This window comes from Heliangelus exortis, chromosome 9 (assembly GCF_036169615.1).
Source record: "Heliangelus exortis chromosome 9, bHelExo1.hap1, whole genome shotgun sequence".
Taxonomy (NCBI): domain Eukaryota; kingdom Metazoa; phylum Chordata; class Aves; order Apodiformes; family Trochilidae; genus Heliangelus; species Heliangelus exortis.
Window position 1 is genome coordinate 22,741,769 of NC_092430.1, and position 19,890 is coordinate 22,761,658.

The 19,890-nt window shown below is 40.4% G+C and overlaps 2 protein-coding genes across 5 annotated transcripts in view; one reads left to right on the plus strand and one right to left on the minus strand.

Moving 5' to 3' along the window:
- SERPINI1 (serpin family I member 1) overlaps positions 1-6,554 on the minus strand; it is a 46,444-nt gene extending 39,890 nt beyond the window's left edge. Inside the window, exon 1 of one of the 4 annotated variants that reach the window (XM_071752736.1) lies at positions 6,447-6,554. The gene's annotated coding sequence lies outside the window, so the exon portion shown is untranslated. Of the gene's footprint in view, positions 1-5,947; positions 6,208-6,326 lie in introns of those variants that run through there. The other 3 variants (XM_071752733.1, XM_071752734.1, XM_071752735.1) reach the window with 3 other exon arrangements.
- A 6,770-nt stretch (positions 6,555-13,324) lies between these two features.
- Positions 13,325-18,733, plus strand: PDCD10 (programmed cell death 10). Its single transcript, XM_071752737.1, has 7 exons — positions 13,325-13,541; positions 14,164-14,217; positions 15,178-15,295; positions 15,930-16,056; positions 16,430-16,508; positions 16,816-16,898; positions 18,240-18,733. The coding sequence occupies exons 1-7, from the start codon at positions 13,446-13,448 to the stop codon at positions 18,319-18,321; spliced, it is 639 nt and encodes a 212-aa protein (XP_071608838.1). The 5' UTR covers positions 13,325-13,445; the 3' UTR covers positions 18,322-18,733.
- Positions 18,734-19,890: the final 1,157 nt, after the last annotated feature.

The window sequence follows — 19,890 nt, forward strand, 5'->3', positions numbered from 1 at the left end:
CACTTATCTTCTCTGTACCCCCCGCTTCTCTATGTCCCCCATAATTAGACATTCCTGGTTGATTGTTTTTCTGATATTTGTTTTTCTTGGTTTCTCCTTGCAGACAACATCCTTCCCTCTTCAGTATTTCAACATAGGAGTTGTAGGGAGAACAGATGGAAACCACCAGCTGCAGGAGATGCCAGGCAGCTCCTGTGCAAGTGGAAATTCCAAAACCTCTAAAATCCACACGGGTCTTTGTGTTACCATGACATTTTCTATACCTCAAGGATGCTGGGGAGGACTAAGCAAAGACAGTCCCCTACAAGAGACTGAGAACAAGCATGGTCACCACACAGGTGACAGTGAATTCAGCAGTTGCAGCATGTGAGGCTTGAGAACCTGTCCTCAAGAAGGAGAAAGAACACTTAAGCTACAAACCACAACCATGGTTTCAGGATGATTAATTCTAGCAGGGATCATCCTTTTATTAAGCATGTTCTCATGTCTTGCTAAATTCCCAACAGGTATTCAGAGATTCTCTTTACACACCTGAGTTTGTCAGATGAGGGGCAGGGGAAGACATGGTAATAAGTTATTCAACCATTCTTCTGTTCCTGGCCTACAAAAATATAAACCACCTCTGAACAAGTTCACATGGGGGTGGGACATTTCACAGACCACTGCTATTTTCTGTTGGATCTGGTAGTAATAAAACTACTCTTGCTTACTCTAGAAAGAAAGCCACAGCTAGTAATCCTCACAGTTCTGCTTCCTTGCAATAGCATTTTCAGATGGCTGAGTAAGGAGGTGGAAAATGTCCCCTGGAGATTAAAAGGAAGCATGAAGATTTGCATGCACAGGATACCACAGGCAAAGCTAGAGGATGCAGAGGGGGATCTCTGCACTCATCCCTGGGCACTGAGGGAGACTGATAAAACACACAAAGAGGTGAAGAGGGAAGGCCCAGTTCTGATGAATCAACTAAGGCAAAAGCAAAATATTTCTCCTGGACTTCCACTACTATCAGTTATGCAGCACACACAGTATCACCCCTGTGAAACTTAAGTAAACATTACTGCAGGCTGAAAATGAGATTATAGCAACCAAAGTCCAAACCAGTGTTGAATTGAAAGGGCTGAGCCCTGCACTTCTTATGTTTGTACCATAAGGGCTAGATGGTTCTTCTTTCCAACACCTTGCCTTACTTCTCACGAGTCTGTCAGACACTGCTCTCCTCTTCCTCCCAATTCCTCCATTTGCAGACCTCCACTACCAACTTCTTTGGTTAGACAGAACTGGAAGAACAGCAGTGTTTTTGAAATCTATGGCTGGACTCATCACAGCCAGTCACAGGACAAGGAAAAAAAAAATAGCACATGCAGTCATGAAACAACTTGTTATTTTTCACACTAGACCACTGGAGGTTTAGTTTAATGTATTATGTGCTTGCTTCAAGTCTCTTCTGTCACCTCCAACTCAGACATCAGCTTTGTCCAAAATATCTGAGCCTTTATTTTTGAAGTATGGAGATTGCTATTAAAAAAAAAGGTGAAAAAAATAAGCTAACACCTGCTACTTGCAACATTACCGTGAATAAACAATGTTACTTTAATAGAGGTTTTTATTCAACATACACAAGTGCACAACATGCTTTTAAAGGCAAAATAGAATTACTACAGTGTTTTAAAGATCCATATCCAGTTTAATAAGAGACTAGTTTATTCTTCTTTAGTATTTGTAAGAATCATTAGACATCTTTCAACTCCCACTAATTACTTGGTTTTTGGCAGACATTACTGTTTCCTCCTCCTGCGTTTTTGAATAAATCTGAAATTAACAAGTCAATAAACTGACATATTTACAGTAAAAATAACTTGGCTTCCCTCTCTTCTTCCTCCCACTTCTCATATTTCTCTTTACAGATGAAAAGGTTATCATTCACCTACAGGCTTTACATATACTTAGAGCAATTTGGGTAGGAACCTGGGCATCTCTACATCAACAGGATCTCAAATTGAAGACCTGATATTGCAGTGAGCTGTTAGTGCTGTCTTAGGTTTTGATTGATATCTTTAAATAATTCAGCAACTAGAGCAAATACTATTTTTTGGGGGGGGGAAGGGGAAGGGAGAGACAAGCCTTCAAGAAAGAAAACACGAGTCGCTTCAGTGAACTCAAATCGCTATGTGAAACACACAATAATTAAATGCTCCACAAATGGCTTTAATTTAAATGTGGAAAGCAAAGCATTTGAAAACAGGCAGTTTTAGTGTACCAATTAAATAACGTCTTAAATCCTTAAACCCGTTTTCTTTCTAGCTACAACTTACATAACTGAGATGTATGGGGAAAACTGGGGCAGTAAACCTGAGCTCAGGCACAGAAACAGTTACTGAAAAACTGTGTTTTGCTGTACTGTCAAGGAAGGAAGCAATCTCCAGTGGTTAAGTGATTGTGAGGAGTTCAGACAGGCTGTCTTTGGCAAAATCCCCATGCTCCTAACATTACCTTAACATGCCAAGGGCAGTTAAAAAAAATCACATTGAAAAGCAGATGTCCAAGTTCTCCAGCTTACATCAAACTTCAGAGAAGAATACACGAGAACCAAGGGTTGGAATCACATCACTGTTCAAAAACCATCAGGTGCAAAGTGCAACTGTTGGGTTTTGCAAGTGTTTGGGTGCATTCTCACTGCAATGGCAGTTGGAAGCATTTGCTTTCCTGTGGAACAAAATTCTCAGAATTCAGTCAGAATTCCAAAAGCAAAATGAAACCTTAAATATGTTGTTCAAATATGTTAAAAAGGAAATTATATTTCTCCTTTCTCAAACGAGAATGTCCCCCAAGCCCACTGCAGATACAGAAACATGGAGGACAAAAATAGATGGAAACTGAAGAGCATGGAAACCGAAGCCCTTCCTGGATTCAGAAAGATCATTCCTACCCATGTCTGGTTTTGTACATTTTAAGAAAATCCCATGGCAAACATGGTACAGCTTCAGTTCTGGCAGAGTTGATCTTTCTAGCAGAAGCCAACTGCCCCATCAAGGCACCACAGGGTTAGAGCTGTCATACATAACACATTAGAAATAGTTTGCAGTATTTGCAATTATTTGTTTACATGAAATAGTAAAAAATTGCAGGGCTGAAGTACATACAAGTGGAAAGAAATTTTCTGATTGATGGACTACCTATTTGGGTAAAACTGAATACAACCACATTGGTTTAACTTCCTTCTTTTAGACAGCATATTACTTGTCATTATTGATTCCACCTAAAAGAACGGCCTCAAGGTCTGCAAAAATATTTCTCATGAATTATCATAATATTTAAACACTCGGCTAAACTAAACATCCTTTACAACACAGGAGGTCAAATCTTATTAACTCAAAAGCCAGACACATACTTAACTCATTAGCTTGTATCAGGAAGAAATTTTCTCTTTTCCCATCTCCTAGATACAGCTGCTTTGCAACGACTCCAAAAGACCAAAAAGGATGTGGATAATTCACGCAGCTTTTATTACATTAGCCACAGTCTGCAGTTTTCATAATCATCAGCTTTGAAGTATATTAAACAAAGCCCGACACGACCTTACAGTTGATACTTTAATCACAACACATAAGAATAATTCTTTATCATACATACTTCATTAAGGCCACCAAACGAGATGCTATTCAGAGCCACTCAAAACACAGAGGCAGAAAAGAAAGGCACTGCTGCACAGCCAAGCCAAGGCAGGCAGTGAGCACCCCACAAGGAGGGTTCCTGATTTTAAATGCAGAGTCACCAGATGACTTCACACACCTACCTCTGATTTTGGCTGGGCTGAGGGCTCACCAAGCAGCTGAATGTGTGCATGTGTACAAGAGTAATAACATTATTTTCAATGCAGCATAATGGAGTTAATGATAGCCTAAGGACTGAGCGTAGGGCAGGTTTCCTCTATTAATTGTTTTTCAGCCAGTGTTTCACAAGGACAGAGTAATGCACTGCTTACACAGAACATGGATTAGCAGAAATTATTTTAAAAGGTATTCATCCATGTCAAAAACGTGCCTTTAGGGATGACGAGCAACTAAAAAAAAAAAATTGAAATTTTGAGAAAAAACACATCAGTTGAAAAGCATCTGAAAGAGCTAAGTAGCAGGCTCCTGCTGTAAAGAATCCTACCAGTGCTGATGCCTCTCCACTGTTACATTACATGATTCTTAGAAGCTGACTTAAACCACACATTAACATGAAATTCATATCTGCAGAATAAATTTCACAATACTTACTACAACAATGCAGTGTCTGCTAGACTAGATATCATCACATACACATTCTTCCATCTGAAAAGGGGTAACAAGAGACCCAAGCCTCCAGAACAAACACAGAAACACACCACATGAGCACCTTCCTGCAGCTCAGCAGCCCTAAAGTGCATTAATCCCAGGTCAACTTTTGGAATCAACTTGAGCCAGCAGCACTGGAGCTAAGGCACTCAGTGGGGCAAAAGCCACACAGGGTATTATGTGGTTTTAATGATAAATATGAAAACAAATAAGTGACAACTGCATAAATAGCATAAATACTTTCACATATATGTGAGCAAATCATTTGCTGAAAATGGTAGATGGGGAGACAAAGTCAAAGCAAAAAAGATTTCATGCTGTATTACCTCTTGAATTCCCTGTGTAATTCTTTCAACAACCCACACCTTAAAGAAAAAGCCAACAACTATTCCTCCTCCCTATCCCCCCTTCTTTGGCAATTATTCCTCATCACACTCAGCCAAGCCACAAAAATACTGAAACATACAATGGATGTAAAATAAGGAAATATTAATCTGGTCTGAGACATAACTGCTCAGAAAGAAAAAAAAAAACAACCCATAAACCACAGAAAAAAACACACCAGCATCCGGAAAATACCCCAAAATTGATGGAGGGGGATAACATTTTATTTTAGGTTTTAGCATCCGCTGCAGCTTTGTAGCTTTACTTTAAAAAGTACTCATTTCACTGAAAGAATAAAATACCCTAGACATGCATGTGGTTCAACCTATGCCATGACACATTTTGGTAAAAGCTTCTCATCTAAGCAGAATGGAATAATTTTCCACCAGACTAAAATACTGATCACATCAAAAAGGAGGGGAGAAGATTTGGGGAATTAGAGCCAGCTGGTGATTAATAATACACAGTGTATACACATTATGCAAGTTTCAAGAAGCCCTTTAATACCAAGATGTATGGAGTATACTTATATGAGAGACAAAACGAGGTGCTGCGGGGAGGATAAAATTCAGTACATACAATATATTATAACAATCCAACAAAAGGGCTTTTTTTCTTTCCTTCTCTCTCCCCTCAATGTTCTTGCTCACCTAAATGAAGGTGACAATAATCTGCAACATACATGGATATGTGCACACAATCTGTCTGCTTCCACAGACATCAAAGTCTTCCTACTTTGCCATCTCACTGCTGCAAGAAGTTACAGCCAACGTGTGGAAATTTTAATTAATTACCTATTAATCCACCTGCTCGCAGAGGAAACCCTGTGCCTTGTTAACAACTGGCAAGGTTATTTTTAAAAAGGCAAGTTTTCATACTGATGCATCAGAACTGCAGATACAAATCTGAGATCACACACCAACGATAAAGCTCATCTTAAATGTAACTCAAAACTTTAAAACTTAAAAGCTTCCCAGTAGCAGAATTATCTCGACAAGCAGTTTACAAGTTCCCTTAAGGTTTTGACCAGCCCAAAGACAGAACGTTTCGTACATACACACAGTCTGCAGAGCACTGAAGAAATTAACAGAACGAGGGCTCCATAGGCGAGAGAAACCCTTTAAAAAAGGGGCTCCAGGAGCACAGCTCCGGGTGGGCAGCGGCCAGAAAAGCCACACAGCTCTGCAGGACATCCCCTCCTTCAGCAGGGATGGCTTCCCGAGAACTCCCGGTACCACACTGACCACACTTTAACTTGAAAACAAAGTGCGGGCGCCTGAAGCGCAGACGCTGAGGGCTCCTGGGCGGCGGGAGCGCTTTCCTCCCCCTCAGGTAAGGGAGGCAAAGTGTGAACGCACACACCTGAAAGGATTTTCTCCTACTTCCCTTTCTCCCTTCGTTTTACCGACCGGGAAACACCTCCGCTCCCCAAACCCTCCCCGACGCAGCGGGCGCAGCCGCGGGGCGCAGCCGCCCTCCCCTCAGGCTCCCGCAGCTTTTCCGCACCCGTTCCCCCCGCTCCGCTCGCTTCCCGCCCCTTCCCCTCAGGCGCTAACGGAACGCGGCGCGAGCCCGGGGCGTGCCGGGGGCCCCCTCCCTCCTTCCCTCCCTCACCGCCTTTACCTCAGGAACCCGGACACGGCGGGCACCAAACCCAGCGGCGGGAAAGCTCCGCTCCTCTCCCAAATAAACCGCAACCGCCGCCTCCCAGCGCGTACACCGCGAAAGAACGAAGGCGCTCACCGGCCCCGCTGCCCGATGTTGGCACAGCCGCCACTCCCCCTCCTGCCGCTCCGCTGCTCCGCCGCGGCTCTGCCCCCTCCCCCGGCCGCGCCTCAGTAGTCTCAAGGTCCCGCCCCGCCCTGGCTCCGCCCCCCGCCGCGTCTCCGCGCTCCGATTGGACTCTCCCGCCTCCTCCCCCTCCCCCCCGGCCTCTCCCCGCCGCGTGGCATTGTGGGGGTTGTAGTCTCCAAGCCGAGGACTCCGAAGCCCAGCGGCCCCCGCGGCTGCCGGTTAGTTCCGGACAACGCCTGGTGTGTGGTAACAGCGGCGGACGCTTCCTTCTCGCAGGCGCTTCCGGCGCGGCGGCGGCGGCGAAACCCCCTGGAGAGCTGCGAGGGTCTCCGTGGGTCGAGGGGGAGGTGAGGGGCTGTGTGTGCCGTGCCTTGCCTTGCCCTGCCGCCGTCCTCCTCCCTTCCCCCCCGCTCCGCCCTTCGCGGCGTGTGCGCCCTTGGAAGGGTGGGGAGTGAGGGCCGCTAGTGTGTTTGCGCAGGGCCTGGCTCGCCCTTCAGGGCTGCGCCGCGTTAGGAGCGTAAAACTCTTTCCAGCATCGCGGCCTAGCTGAGGGGAGGACAGGGCGGGCGGCGGGAGAGGGGGGGGGGGGAAAGAGACGGCCCGGTAGTTCCCCCCGCAGGTGAGCGCGGCCTCGCCGTGTGGGGAGAAAGCAGAGGGTTCCCCCCCCCTTCTCCTCTATCGCTGAGGAGAGAGCGGGTGACCCATTCCCTCCCGCCCCGAGGCAGAGCGGCGCCAGGGTTCGTCCTTCTCCCTGCCTTTCCCTCACCCCTCCGTCCCCTTGGCGCAAGGTTGGGGCCCTCCCTTCTTTGAGGAGGAGGAGGAAGGGTGGGGGTAGTGCCCGAGCTGAAGCCCCTGGGCCCGCCCTGAGTTGCCCGGGGAGCCCCGGGGGAGCGGCCCGGGGGGCACGCCCGGTCCCGGAGGCGCAGGCCCGGATGTGTTATTATTATTTTTAGCTCGTCGGAGCTGAGCGCTGTCAGGTGGCTGCGGGGAGCGCCGGCGGCTCGGTCACTGCCTCCTCCTCAGGTGTAAAGGAGAGAAAACGGCGCCTCGGCTCCTGCCCGCAAACCGGGGCCCGTCCCGCTCCCCGCAAGGAGAGCAGATCCCTGAGTTGAGGCAGATCCCTGGGGACGCGTGGAGTGCTGGGGTGTCCTTTTAAAATGTTCATTTAACTGGTGAGTGGGGTTGGTTTCTTCTCCTGTAGCTGGGAGATGGCTGAAACCCTGGGCCAGGTTTGTGCTGTGGTTGTTATCGGAGGAGCTGATTGCTCCCTGGGATTTGTTTACTGGTGGGAATGCGTTTGGATGTTTGTCTTGTCTCTTGGTGTTTACTACAGCTTTACTTTTAGATTCCCAGAGAGGGGAAGGGGTTGGAAAAGGAAGAGTAAGAGGATATGTTGTGATGATATATGCTAAGAACCATGACCTGTTTCAGTTACACTGTATAATACTGTTAATGTGGCTAAGTACTGAAATTGGGGCACAGTCCAGAAGGTGGTAGCTTCTCATGTGGCAGGCAGACAAAAAGGCTGGGTGTATCAGAAGAGGCTAAATCACTTCCATTTTGAAACTTAGCATTGCAAAAGAACGTGAACTAATTGTAAGCCTGACTTCAGAGTAGGCTTGAGTTTTTTGTTGGTTTTTTTTTTTTTTTTTTAAGGTTGATGTGATTCTAAAAATAGACATCTCGGGTTTATTGCAAGTTCGTGTGATTTCTGAGTTAGTCATACAGATTGCTCTAACAGTAATAAAATGCATAAGCAGTTATGCTTTGTTAGAGGGAACTCAGCTGTAAGTGGCTATTGTGTGTGTGTAGAGCTGTTTGAAAACTGCCTCTCTCTCTTCTAGTGAGGGGCATTTAGAGATACTTTTATTTTCTGAGGACATTCCCACAGTGAAACTGCTGGAAGAGTTAGAATAATGTGGAATCAGTACAGCAGAGCACCTTTTTGAAATTTCTTGTTGTCTATTGATTTTAAAATACAGAGATTGTTATCATAGCTGTTGATCTGTATGCCAATTCTAATTAATTCAACTATGCTGTCATGAAACCACCTCAGCTTTAAAAAGGAAAGTAGTTCTGTATCTGAAGCACAAAGCCTTTGAGCTTTGTACTGTGTAGTCTGAGTTATACAGTGGGAAATAATTATAATCTATAATTGAAATACAGTGTTGGCAGGTAGGTTATCATCTGGCAAAGAAAAGGAATGTGGGTTTTTTGCTTAAGTGACCATTAATAAGGGAGACTTGGTTACCAGGCTCTGTGTGGGGTATGCATATAGTTAAAAGAGCATACTCTGCAGTTTTTTTTTCTTCTGTAGAATTTGCAACTGTAATTAGTAAATTACTTAAACTCTCTCCTCCCATGCACATTGGGCTTACAAATAGGAGCCAAGATCTTTTCCTCTTAATTCAAAATAGAATTCATGCTGCTGTTTCCCTTTCTTCACTCTTTCTTCCTGAACTAAATTTTTTTTCTGGTAACCTAGGGGTCTCAGATCAGGCTGAAGGTAAAACCTTCTCTTGAATCCTAACAGAAAAAGTGGAGTAGAACTTCTTGGCAGTAAGGCTAGCCTTTGCTAGCAGAAATAGAGCTGGAATTTTTGCTAGAAACCAACCACTGAGATAATTACTTTACTGGTCACTACCTCAGGCTTTGTTCCTCCTCTTGAGCAGTTTTCTAACTGAGAGAGTGTGTGTGTAGGTGCTTAAATTTTTCCAGATCTAAGGTAGATGCAGGCTACAATAGAGACAACACCAATGTATAGGTAGATCTCCTGGGTACATAACTGAGGAGTGAAATCCTGCCAACTGATTCCTCAAGTTTCTGTTGTTTTAAAACACTTAAGATTTGTAATCCTGAGATTTTGCTCTCTTCTCTTAAACCACTCTTCAAAAGACACTGTTACACAAAGACTTTTATTTCATGGTACCTGGCTTGTTTTCACACTGGCTAATGAGCAGATTTTGGGAAGATGACTGCACTCTGTGATGTTTATATTCTTAAATAGCTCTGTAGTTCTGCTACTCAGTTTTGGTTCATGACCAAAAGTCTGGGTAAATGACACAGATTAGAGAAGGCCAATTACTACCTTAGGTGCTAAGGTAGTTGGACATTTTGGGAAGTATGAGATTATTTTTATTATTTTAATTTTTTTGTTGTTATTTACCCTTTTTAGTTTACAGGAAGTTTATCCTAATGTAATTTTTTTAATGTTAAAGTTCAGTTGGATGTTTTAAAATGTCATTGGATTGATATGAGGGAATAAGTCCATTAAAGAATCTCATCTAAATTCTCATCTAAAATGTACCAGTCCTCTCAGTGTTGGTTGAACAGCTGGGATAATATTTCAGTGCTGGAAATGAAAGGTTAGAAAGTGAGATTTATACTGACTGTGAAAGAATATACTCCACATTTGTACATCTCTTGGAACACAGTTTGTTGTGTTTGGTTGTTAAAGAATGAGCAGCAGGATTGTATTGTCTGGCATCTTTGCACAGCTTTCAAATTTAGAGTCTCTTTAAGTTCCCTGGATCATTCTGTACATTTTCTGTAGTGGTTGACACTTCACCTGATGCTGGAGCTTGAAGCATGACTTCTAATGACACCTGCACAGATTTGAATCAGAAAAAAGATGAGACTTACCTGCAGATTTGGCAGCCAGCCTATTCTAGACCAGCATCTTATGATTTTTGCCTTGTCTTCCTTCTCAGACCAAGTTTGCCAGCTCAGTAACACCTTTTTTGCAGCTTACAGCAATTTCCTGAGATTTCTTGAACCACCCACCTTTGCTGTGCTGTTCTAATCTATAAAACCAGAACAAAACAGAATTGGCAGGAGCAGCAAGTGTAAACTCATCTCCAATAAAAATCTCTTTTGAGATTATAGTGAAGTGCAGTTAAGTTTTTAGAAGACAGTGTTGCCATAAAGCTTGGCAGCTCTGCAGGTGGCTGCTTTTCATTGCATAGGAAAAGAAATACTGAAACCTCTCAGTTGCTGCATGATAATATGAGTTAAACTTCACCTTTAGTCAGGGCGTTTTGAAGGCTGCTGGACTTGCTGTTATTTGGCTGAATTATTAGAACCAAAATACCATTTTGGGAGGGGGATGTGGTCTATAATCAGGATTGAGACCTTCTTCCAGCATCATGGTACGTAGAGCTGTGTGTGCAGCTATGACAAACTGTCTTCCTGTGGTGCAAATAAATGTGGAGGGGTTTGTGAAGGTTTTATCCCTGCTGTTTAACACTAGCAAAGGCTGCAGTACATCTCAGTTACACCTGGAAGATGCCAAGAAGTTGATTCCTAGCTGCAAAGACAACAGTCTGGCAGCATTAGCAATCAGAGTGGGTGCTGTAATGCTGTCATGCAAGTGTCTTCTGGAAAATGGGCAGGTAATCTGGGAAAATGGAATAAGCAGTGTGATCTATTCAATATTTTTATTTTCATATGTTTGCAACAGAAATATTTGCTGTCTTCATGTATTTATGGTGTGCATTTTTATTTAAATCAACCTCATGGGCTGCAGCATTTGTTTCTTTTATATTAATATAAATCCAAGGGTTTGTGTCTGATGAGGAGGTAATAGATGGTGTGGTTTTGTTTTTATATGGAGGGTTTAACTGCACTGTGGATTAGTAGCAGTAACTTATGGCTCTCCAGGAGAAAATGAATTCTTCATGGTAGTCCAGAGTGTAGTAAGTTCTCATCATTGTAACAATTCATCATTTCAGTTAGCATTTCCTTTCTTCGTGAATATTGCTAACCCATAAAAACAAAATAATTGTCTAATGGTTGTTTTGTCCTTTTTTTACCCTTCTTCTTGTGATCAAGAAACTTTTGGGTAAACTAGAGCTATGTTTAATGACCCCATTTAACTGTTCTAAAACTTCCTGTTTGGATACAGTGTTCCAGATAAAAACTTGCAGAAAATGAACTTGTGAGTGTTGTCATTGGTGGTGCTTGTTGGTGTAGTATCTTGCATGAGTGTTTTTACTAAACTTTCAGAAACACAGGTGTAAACAGTAGAACAAGTAACTCCTCACTCTACCCTTTACATCCCCAGAACCTTCAGTGCAGGGAATATTTCTGTATAATAAATGGAACAGCTTGGATTTGAAAGTGTGAGAAAACTTGTTCAGACGAGTTACCTCCCCCACCTGAGCAGACCTCCTGTTAATTTATGTAGCTCTGAAACAAGTTCTTTAAAGATATTCAAATTCTTGAGGAATGGTGAATATTCACTCGTATTCCTCTATGTTCCTCACAGCTGTAAAATATCTATGGGCAGGTGATTAAAACGTGAGGGTCCTGGTTTTTGTAATTCCATCCACGTGGACATACCTCATTTATACAGACCCCTTTTTAATGTCTCAATAATCCCATTCTGTGGCTGTAGGAATCTGCCCATGGATGTCATGTTGAAAGTATTGAATAGGAAGAAAACCAAAGAGAAGATTCTGCAAGAAGTAATCCATATCAGAAGACTTTTGTATCAAGTCTTCTATATTTGTGTTCAGTTTTTTTCTGAAATCTTCTTTTTAAGTGTTGGCTGTTTCTCTGGTGTGATCAGTTCTCTGATCAGTCAGTTTTCTGACTTGTGGATATATTCACACTGCCTAATCCCACCCCCAGATGAGCCATGCATGATATTTGTAGTGATTTAAATCCTTTGCTTAATGTAACCAATAACAAATCTCACACCAACCTTGGGCAAAAGCATTATATCTGTTCTTTTGTTTAAACATCCTGAAGATTTTTAGCCAGTGCAGAGTGTAACAAGGAATATAGTTTGAAGAAATAGCTTGGCATTTTTTAACCTCTAAAAGCTACTGGGAAATGATACTGAATATTAAATTAACATTTTCTGTTTCTTAAAAATTTTACTTATTTCACTTCTTATTAGAATATCAGTAAAATCAGTAACAAGCAATATGAATGCCTGGTATCTGAAGCTTGTTGAAAAAAAAAAAATCCCCTAGTGTGATAAATACTCCAAGGAAATCTAAAAATCAGAACTGTTCATTTCTTGTTCATCTTTATTCCCAACTTGGACTTCAGGTCTTTAAACTCAGTTATGTTATATAAATATTTTTGAAGAGTCTTTTGAACAGAAAGGTGTCAGGCTGTAGTAAAGTGAACTGTAAAGTGACCTTTTCCCTTTTGCACAGAACTTCAGGGTCTGAGCAATGATCACTCTGTTGGGTGTGATGAGCTGGGTTGGGTGGAGAACTAGATTCAGTTACTGGAACAATTAATTTTCCATTGAGTTAATGTAAGTGGTGACACACCCTGAGTGGAAACATGACTTAAGATTTGGCTGATATAAAAACAAATATATGAAAAAAATTCAAAAGGGTAGGAATCCAGGCACTGATCTCCAGCAGAATCACAGCTTATGTAAAAATATGGAGTATTTATAGGTAGTCTTAACATTAATTGCCATAATGCATCTGTATCTGGTTTGGGTTTACAGAATAATGCTTTTCAAGCTTTTTCTATATGAGAGTTGTCAGGAATCTTACACTGCTCCAAGATTTTTGTCCTAAATATCAAATAAGACCACTGCTTTCAGGAGAGCTGAATTCAATAAGAACTTGAAGTCAAACATCAGACCTGATTCTTTAAAGTATCTGTTCACTTAATAGATTTCAGTCAGAGTTTTGAAGTTACATGAAGTGGTCACACTACAGTTACTCAATACATAAGTAATTCCTAATTTCTAGGTAGTAACAAACTAATGTTCTGTGCCTTTTAATTTTTTAGAACCTGTCAGTCACGACCATTCCTAATTGTGGTTTTTTTGTTGTTGTTTTTTTTTTTCCTCACACAACATAAGATATTTTTCAAGTTCTTCAAGGATTCTTGCACGACGAGGAAAAAGAAGAAACATTTTGGTGAATGAGGAGTTTTCTGCTTCTATAGTGTTTTCCTTGAGAAGTGGGTCTTTGAATGAGGATGACAATGGAAGAGATGAAGAATGAAGCAGAGACCACTTCTATGGTTTCCATGCCTCTCTATGCTGTTATGTATCCTGTCTTTAATGAGGTGAGCTACAGTTTGCTTTAGAATGCAGTAATCCCTTTTACACTGAGAAATACAATTACAGAAGCAGCTGCTCATCTTGCTCTGTGTCTAACACCATCTTTCTATGCATTGTTTTCCCTTTCTTTCCATGAAAACAATTTCAGGCTTGTCAAAGATTGCCAGTTGTCTTGGCCCCAATCTATTTTTCTTACCTCTTACAGAGGTTTTTCACAAAAATGCTAGATCCTGCACTTTGTGGCAGGAAATATTATACAGTTGAACATTTACCTGTGAACAGCTTGATAATTTTACTGCTAATGGCTAAAATGTAATAGGGTATTTATTTTGTACAATTATCAGAGGTGGTCAAGATGTTCTTCAAAGCTTCTGTCAGTCTTCTGCTGTACACTGGGTAAATGCAAAATACATCCAGTGATGTGTTTGAGTTTAATGTTTTATTTTGGAGGTGAAATCTTTCCTTTGGAATCTAACTTTGTGGTCTCTCTCCCTCAAATGAGATGAGCACTTTGGATCCTTTGTCATTTCCTTTTTTCATTATGATATCTAAGGCAAGGCAGGAGTACTTGAGTTGTTTTGTTCTGGTAACACCAGACTTGCTAATCTCTCTAAATTTTTATTGCAGCTAGAAAGAGTAAATCTGTCTGCAGCCCAGACACTGAGAGCAGCATTTATTAAGGTGAGCAGTACCTTGTACTGAAAAAATGTTTTCCCCTTTCAACAATCAATGATGAAGCTAAAAGGTCAGCTGTCTTGTTTCCCTGTGTTTTCATGTTTGAAGGCTGCATCCTTTATCCAGTAGTCTTCAAAATAAAGCAGACAATTGCAAGGACTAAGTTTGACATGTCTGCAAATGTTAAGAGTATAAATCTGAATGATACAAGCATACTGAGCAATTCTGAATAAGCAGAATCTTGTCTTGTCCACGTAGCACAAAAGCTTAAATGAAGAATCAGTGAAGGTAATCAGGTCATAAACTTAATCCAGATGTGACAGGACTATGTAGAACAGGTGCTCATGACAAACAGGCACAGAACAGAATTTGTAAATGGTTTACAAAGTGAACAGTAATGGGATTTTTTTAATGGATAAGTTGAAGGTCTGTATGTGTATCTAGCAGTAAGCAGAGAAAAGATTTTTTGAAACTTTTATATTTTATTCCTAAGACTGAAAATACAAATATTGCTTTATGCTGCTTTACTGACAATGGTGATAATTTGAATTTCTTTAAGCAAATGTAGTTGTAGAAATGACAAAACTGAACATGTGAGCTATGCAACTAAGAAATCTTCATGTACCTTAAATCTAGGTGTACCTAGGCAGTCTTAAATCTCAACTAGAGCTTGTACATATTAAATGATTATTTTGCTTGAGAAACTTTGATAGTCAAATTGAAATGAGTGGAAGGGCTTATTGGGAAAGCTGTATACACAAAACCACACATGTAATCTGAGAAAAAATTGTTGGTAATAGTGAAAAACTGGTTTTCAGTGTAATCTGCTAGTCTAAAACTCTCAGACTTTTAATGTATCTAGCACACTCCTGCAGTATATGAAGCAAGTTACATGAAAATTTGCCTTTGTGTTTGCAGTATTCAGGTCTTGCATGTTTAAGAATAAAAATTTTCTTTGCTGTGCAGGCTGAAAAAGAAAATCCAGGTCTTACACAGGACATCATAATGAAAATTCTGGAGAAAAAAAGTGTGGATGTGAACTTCACAGAGTCTCTTCTGCGTATGGCAGCTGATGATGTAGAAGGTATTATCTTATCTCTTATGTTGAATAAGTGTTTTTAATTAAGCTGTTAATTAGGAGCATGCATTTCTCTATGCATATTTTTAGAATAGGTTATTTGTTTCTTAATAGGTTTTTTCACTGTGGAAAAAGAATATTTGTATTTTCCAGAAACCTTTTGGAGAAGTTAAATCTCCCTGAAAACTTAACCAATACGAGAAAGAAAATTAATGTTTACAGCTGTGTGTGAGTGTGTAGTTCACCCTTTGCAACCTGAACAACCAGGAAAAAAAAAACCTGGAGTATAATATTAGTTTTCCTTTTCTCTGCTTCAAATTAAAAACAGTTACAAAATAGCTACACTGTCATAGAAGGGGATCCTATAGTAGACTTTAAGTTATTAAAACACTGTGTTTTATTAGTGTAATATCTTCAGTGTCTTAAAGATGGACTCTTTTCCAGCTTACAAGAATAAAAGTTACTTTTGTGCTGTGTTTCTGTTGATGCAGAGCATGTTCACTTTAGTTTTCTGGTGATGGCTATTTTGATGCTGTTCACATTTAAATACTGCTGTCTTTTGTGAAGCAGTGGTTTTAGCTGTCTCTAGAGACTTGGGGAAACAATAATGCTATTTTTCTGAATATCTTCTTCTTATTAGAATATATGATTGAAAGGCCAGAACCAGAATTCCAAGATCTTAATGAGAAGGCACGAGCACTTAAACAGATTCTTAGTAAGATTCCTGATGAGATCAATGACAGAGTGAGGTTTCTTCAGACAATCAAGTAAGTGCTATATCACCTATTTTTCCCCAGATTGAGGGCCCAAACTTCTTATTTGAATCTGAATGCTCAAATGCTGTAGAAGATCCCTGCTCCCTGGGAAAGGAGCCTTATCCTTGCTGTTAAGTGAGTGGACAGAGTTGAGGATTTTTAAGGAGAGCCCCATGTTACTTAAACCACCTTAACTTGGTGATTCCCACTTGGAATTTCTGTGTCACTGGTGCAGCTCCTTGTGTTTGGTCCTGCTCCATCCTGTGTGACACTTGAGTCTGTAGAGACTGCTAAGAAGTATTTGACTGCTAGAGGGGGATTAAATCCCAACATTTAAATAGGATTGCTTAAGGGGTATTACAACTATCTCTTTATTGCCAAACAGGGACATTGCAAGTGCAATAAAGGAGCTTCTTGACACAGTAAATAATGTCTTCAAGAAATACCAATATCAGAACCGGCGGGTATGTGCAAGAACTTTTTTATTTTAACCAACATTTTTAATAGTATAAGAAGAAATATGTTGATTTGATCAAAGGATTATCCAAACAGGTAAATGACATAGTGCTTGGCCAAGAGGACTGCTGTATGGTAGGTCCTTTTCCTCATGGGAAGAGGATGACTTTTTTGTATGTCTTCAAAAAACCCCAGCAAAATTTCTATACCTACAGTAATGTTGGCCAGTTTTCTTTATCAGATTAACCTTAAGATTCTCACAGTACCCAACATCATGTGAATTAAGACTCTGCTCCTGGTGTTTTTGTTTCTTAGGCACTTGAGCACCAAAAGAAAGAGTTTGTAAAATACTCCAAAAGTTTCAGTGATACTCTGAAAACCTATTTTAAAGATGGAAAGTAAGTATGGTTTTGTACTAATGTTTTACATTATGAAAGGCCTTGTTGACTCACTGGGGAAAATAGAACAAGCTTTGGGGTATAAGCTACCTTCTTCAGGATATCAATTTTTTCCTCACTTTTGTCTTCAGACCATCATAGCTACTTTAAAATACTCATATTCCTTTTAAAATGTCTTTGAGGAAAGGGAAGTCTGTTGATTTCACCACCATGTAATGCCCATGTGCAGTATTACCTTTGAATTTGAATATGTGAAGTTAAGTTTCATTTCCTTCTGGGGTTTTTTCAGTCTATGTAAAAGGACAAAAAAAAATCTGGAATGTGTTATTGAAAAAAGTGATCTATTTGAAATACCACTTGCAAACTAAACATTTGTGCAGTGTTTTCTTTTGATTTACACCTCTGTTGATCTTTTTTATAGCTTCTTACAGTGCTTTGCAGTATTTGGAATTACTCAGCTGATCTTTGTGGTTTTCAAAACAAGGTTTTGTTTAGGTCTTCACCTTGGGTTTTGAACTCACTGTTCTTATGAATTTCACTGCAGTGACTTCTGGATGATGCATGTATCCCCCCCAGATTTTTGAACCAAAGTGTTTTATGTGCTGCTGGTCCTGGTGAGCTTGGTAATGACTCAGAGCACCCAGGGGATAGTGCATTACTAAAGAGCAAAGTCCTGAGACCAGCTGTGAATACCACCTTGTTCCTGTCAAAGCATTTTTTTCCCTCCTCTTACTGAAACTTGGGCTAAATTTGGTTTAAATTTTATTTAAATCTGAGCTACAAGTTGAATAAGTATACCCTGTTCCCACCAGAAAGCAGCAGCACTAAACAAAAGTTATGCTTAACAGGTATCATGACTGAGCTGAAAAATTCAGTGACACCCCCCCCCCCCCCCTCTTTCTTAAAAAAAGGTGATTAAAATAACATGTTGCAAATAAGTACATGCAGAATGTTTCTTGAGGAAATAATTGCAAATTCTGGAATGACTTGGGGATTAACTATTCAGCTCTGAAAGCAAAAGACATTTAATGATCATCTGCTCCATTCTTCTTCTTAGTTAGCTAAAAGCCCAGAAGAAAATGATTGATGTGTCAATGGTGGTTGAGAGGCAAAGTCTTTAAATTCCTGCCAATAAACAAAATCTCCCTTAGATCAAGCTATGTAAATAACTCTCTTTGCCAGCAATAAGCTTCAGGTAGATCACAGTATGGTAAAACATCAATATGCTTCCAATTTGCAGAGCTCAGGTGCCAATATGTTTAGTCACCCAAGCTTGATGGTGCATTTATTGAAGGACATGTTTCTAAAAATGCCTGAATCCATCTTTTCCTCTTTCCACAGGGCAATAAATGTGTTTGTAAGTGCCAACCGACTAATTCATCAAACCAACTTGATACTCCAGACCTTCAAAACTGTGGCCTGAAAACTGTATATGTTGAGAGTTGTACTTTTCAATGGTGGATAGGGTACCTTTATATGTAAATTTTAAAGTTTTGACTGTATAAATTATCAGCCCCTCCTGAAGAGGGGGGGGGGCCTAATGCAGGATTTTGAATGGGATTATTGCCATCTTACACCATATTTTTGTAAAACATTGTAGCTGAATCATAATCTCACGAGGAAGATTTTGCATCACTTTTTGCTATTATCATTCTTTTCAGAATTATAAGCCAAAAGAATTTACGCCTTAATGTGTCATTATGTAACATTCCTTTTAAGAATTGTAAATACTTGGTGTTCTGTTTCTGACATTTTAACTTGAAAGCGGAAACCTGCAAGATTATGTATTTAACAATATTGGTGGCAAATACTCAATAAATAGTTTACATCTGTTAGACTGTCTTTTTTTTGTATCTGAACAAAAAAAAAATCTGCATAACTCATCTTTCCAGAACTGCAGAACGTTCATGAAATTGCAAATTTTAAAATGATTTGGGTGCTTAAAGGTACAGACAGTACAAATCAGTATAAAATGAGGGGTTTTCCTTAAAACAGGTTTTGTCCTGTGATCTAATTGAAGACCAGAATACTAGAATAATTCTATTAAAATGTCATTGACAGTATAATAAAGAACCTCAGAAGTGAGATGTGCTTTTGTTTTTGATGGAAACTAAATCCCACTTCTTTCTTAATCTTGTGTTGCTGGTGAGTTAACAGTATTTTACTCTTAGGCTATCCCATGGTTTTGAGCAGAGGATTACTTTAAATATATGCAGCTTACTATGCAGCAAAAGGTCATTTTAAAATATTAAAATAGCAGGGTTTTATGTTGGTTGCCTTTTGGGAGGGAGAAGCTGCTAGAACTCTTCTTCTAGTGAAGTCTGTACTATGCATGCCAATAAGGCAACTTTTTTTTCAGGGATTGAAATCATTCAAGACCTCAATAGACAAAACTTTTCTGTGTAGGTGGTTAAGAACTGCTAAAAACAGGTTTGAGTTGTATCATTGTGATTTCATGGTAATCCTTCACCAATTCTAATGGATACCTTGCATTGCCTCTTTGAAGTGCACCTTAAGTTTATTCTGAAAGAGAATGGGTCTGGAATAAACTTCTGAAAGTCTTCAAAATATTTCTGTGGCTCTAATTGTAAATTTTGGGAAGAATGTGAAGCAGTTTATGGAGCTGCACAAGCTGTTGCAGGAGGTTCATTTTGGACTGAAAGACCACAATTACTGCAGAACTATTCCTTGTTTTAGGTATAAATGATGAGGAAAAGGTACAGCCAGACTTTTCTTGATCACTGGCCTGGTGCTGTATTGCTCACCTGGGGCAAGTGCCTTACTCAGGATACATCAGCTGGGTCTCTGAATTTTGTTATCTGCTTAAATGACCTGAAAGGGGAAAAAACCAATCTGCAGCTCTCCAGCAGCACTGGATGTTTGTGTAACTGTGCATGGAAATGTTTCACTTGACTGTAGTGAAATACAACAATGTAAAGGTGAGCACTGTGTTAAAAAAGAATTCTTGGGAATGTGTGTTGTGAATTTCTTG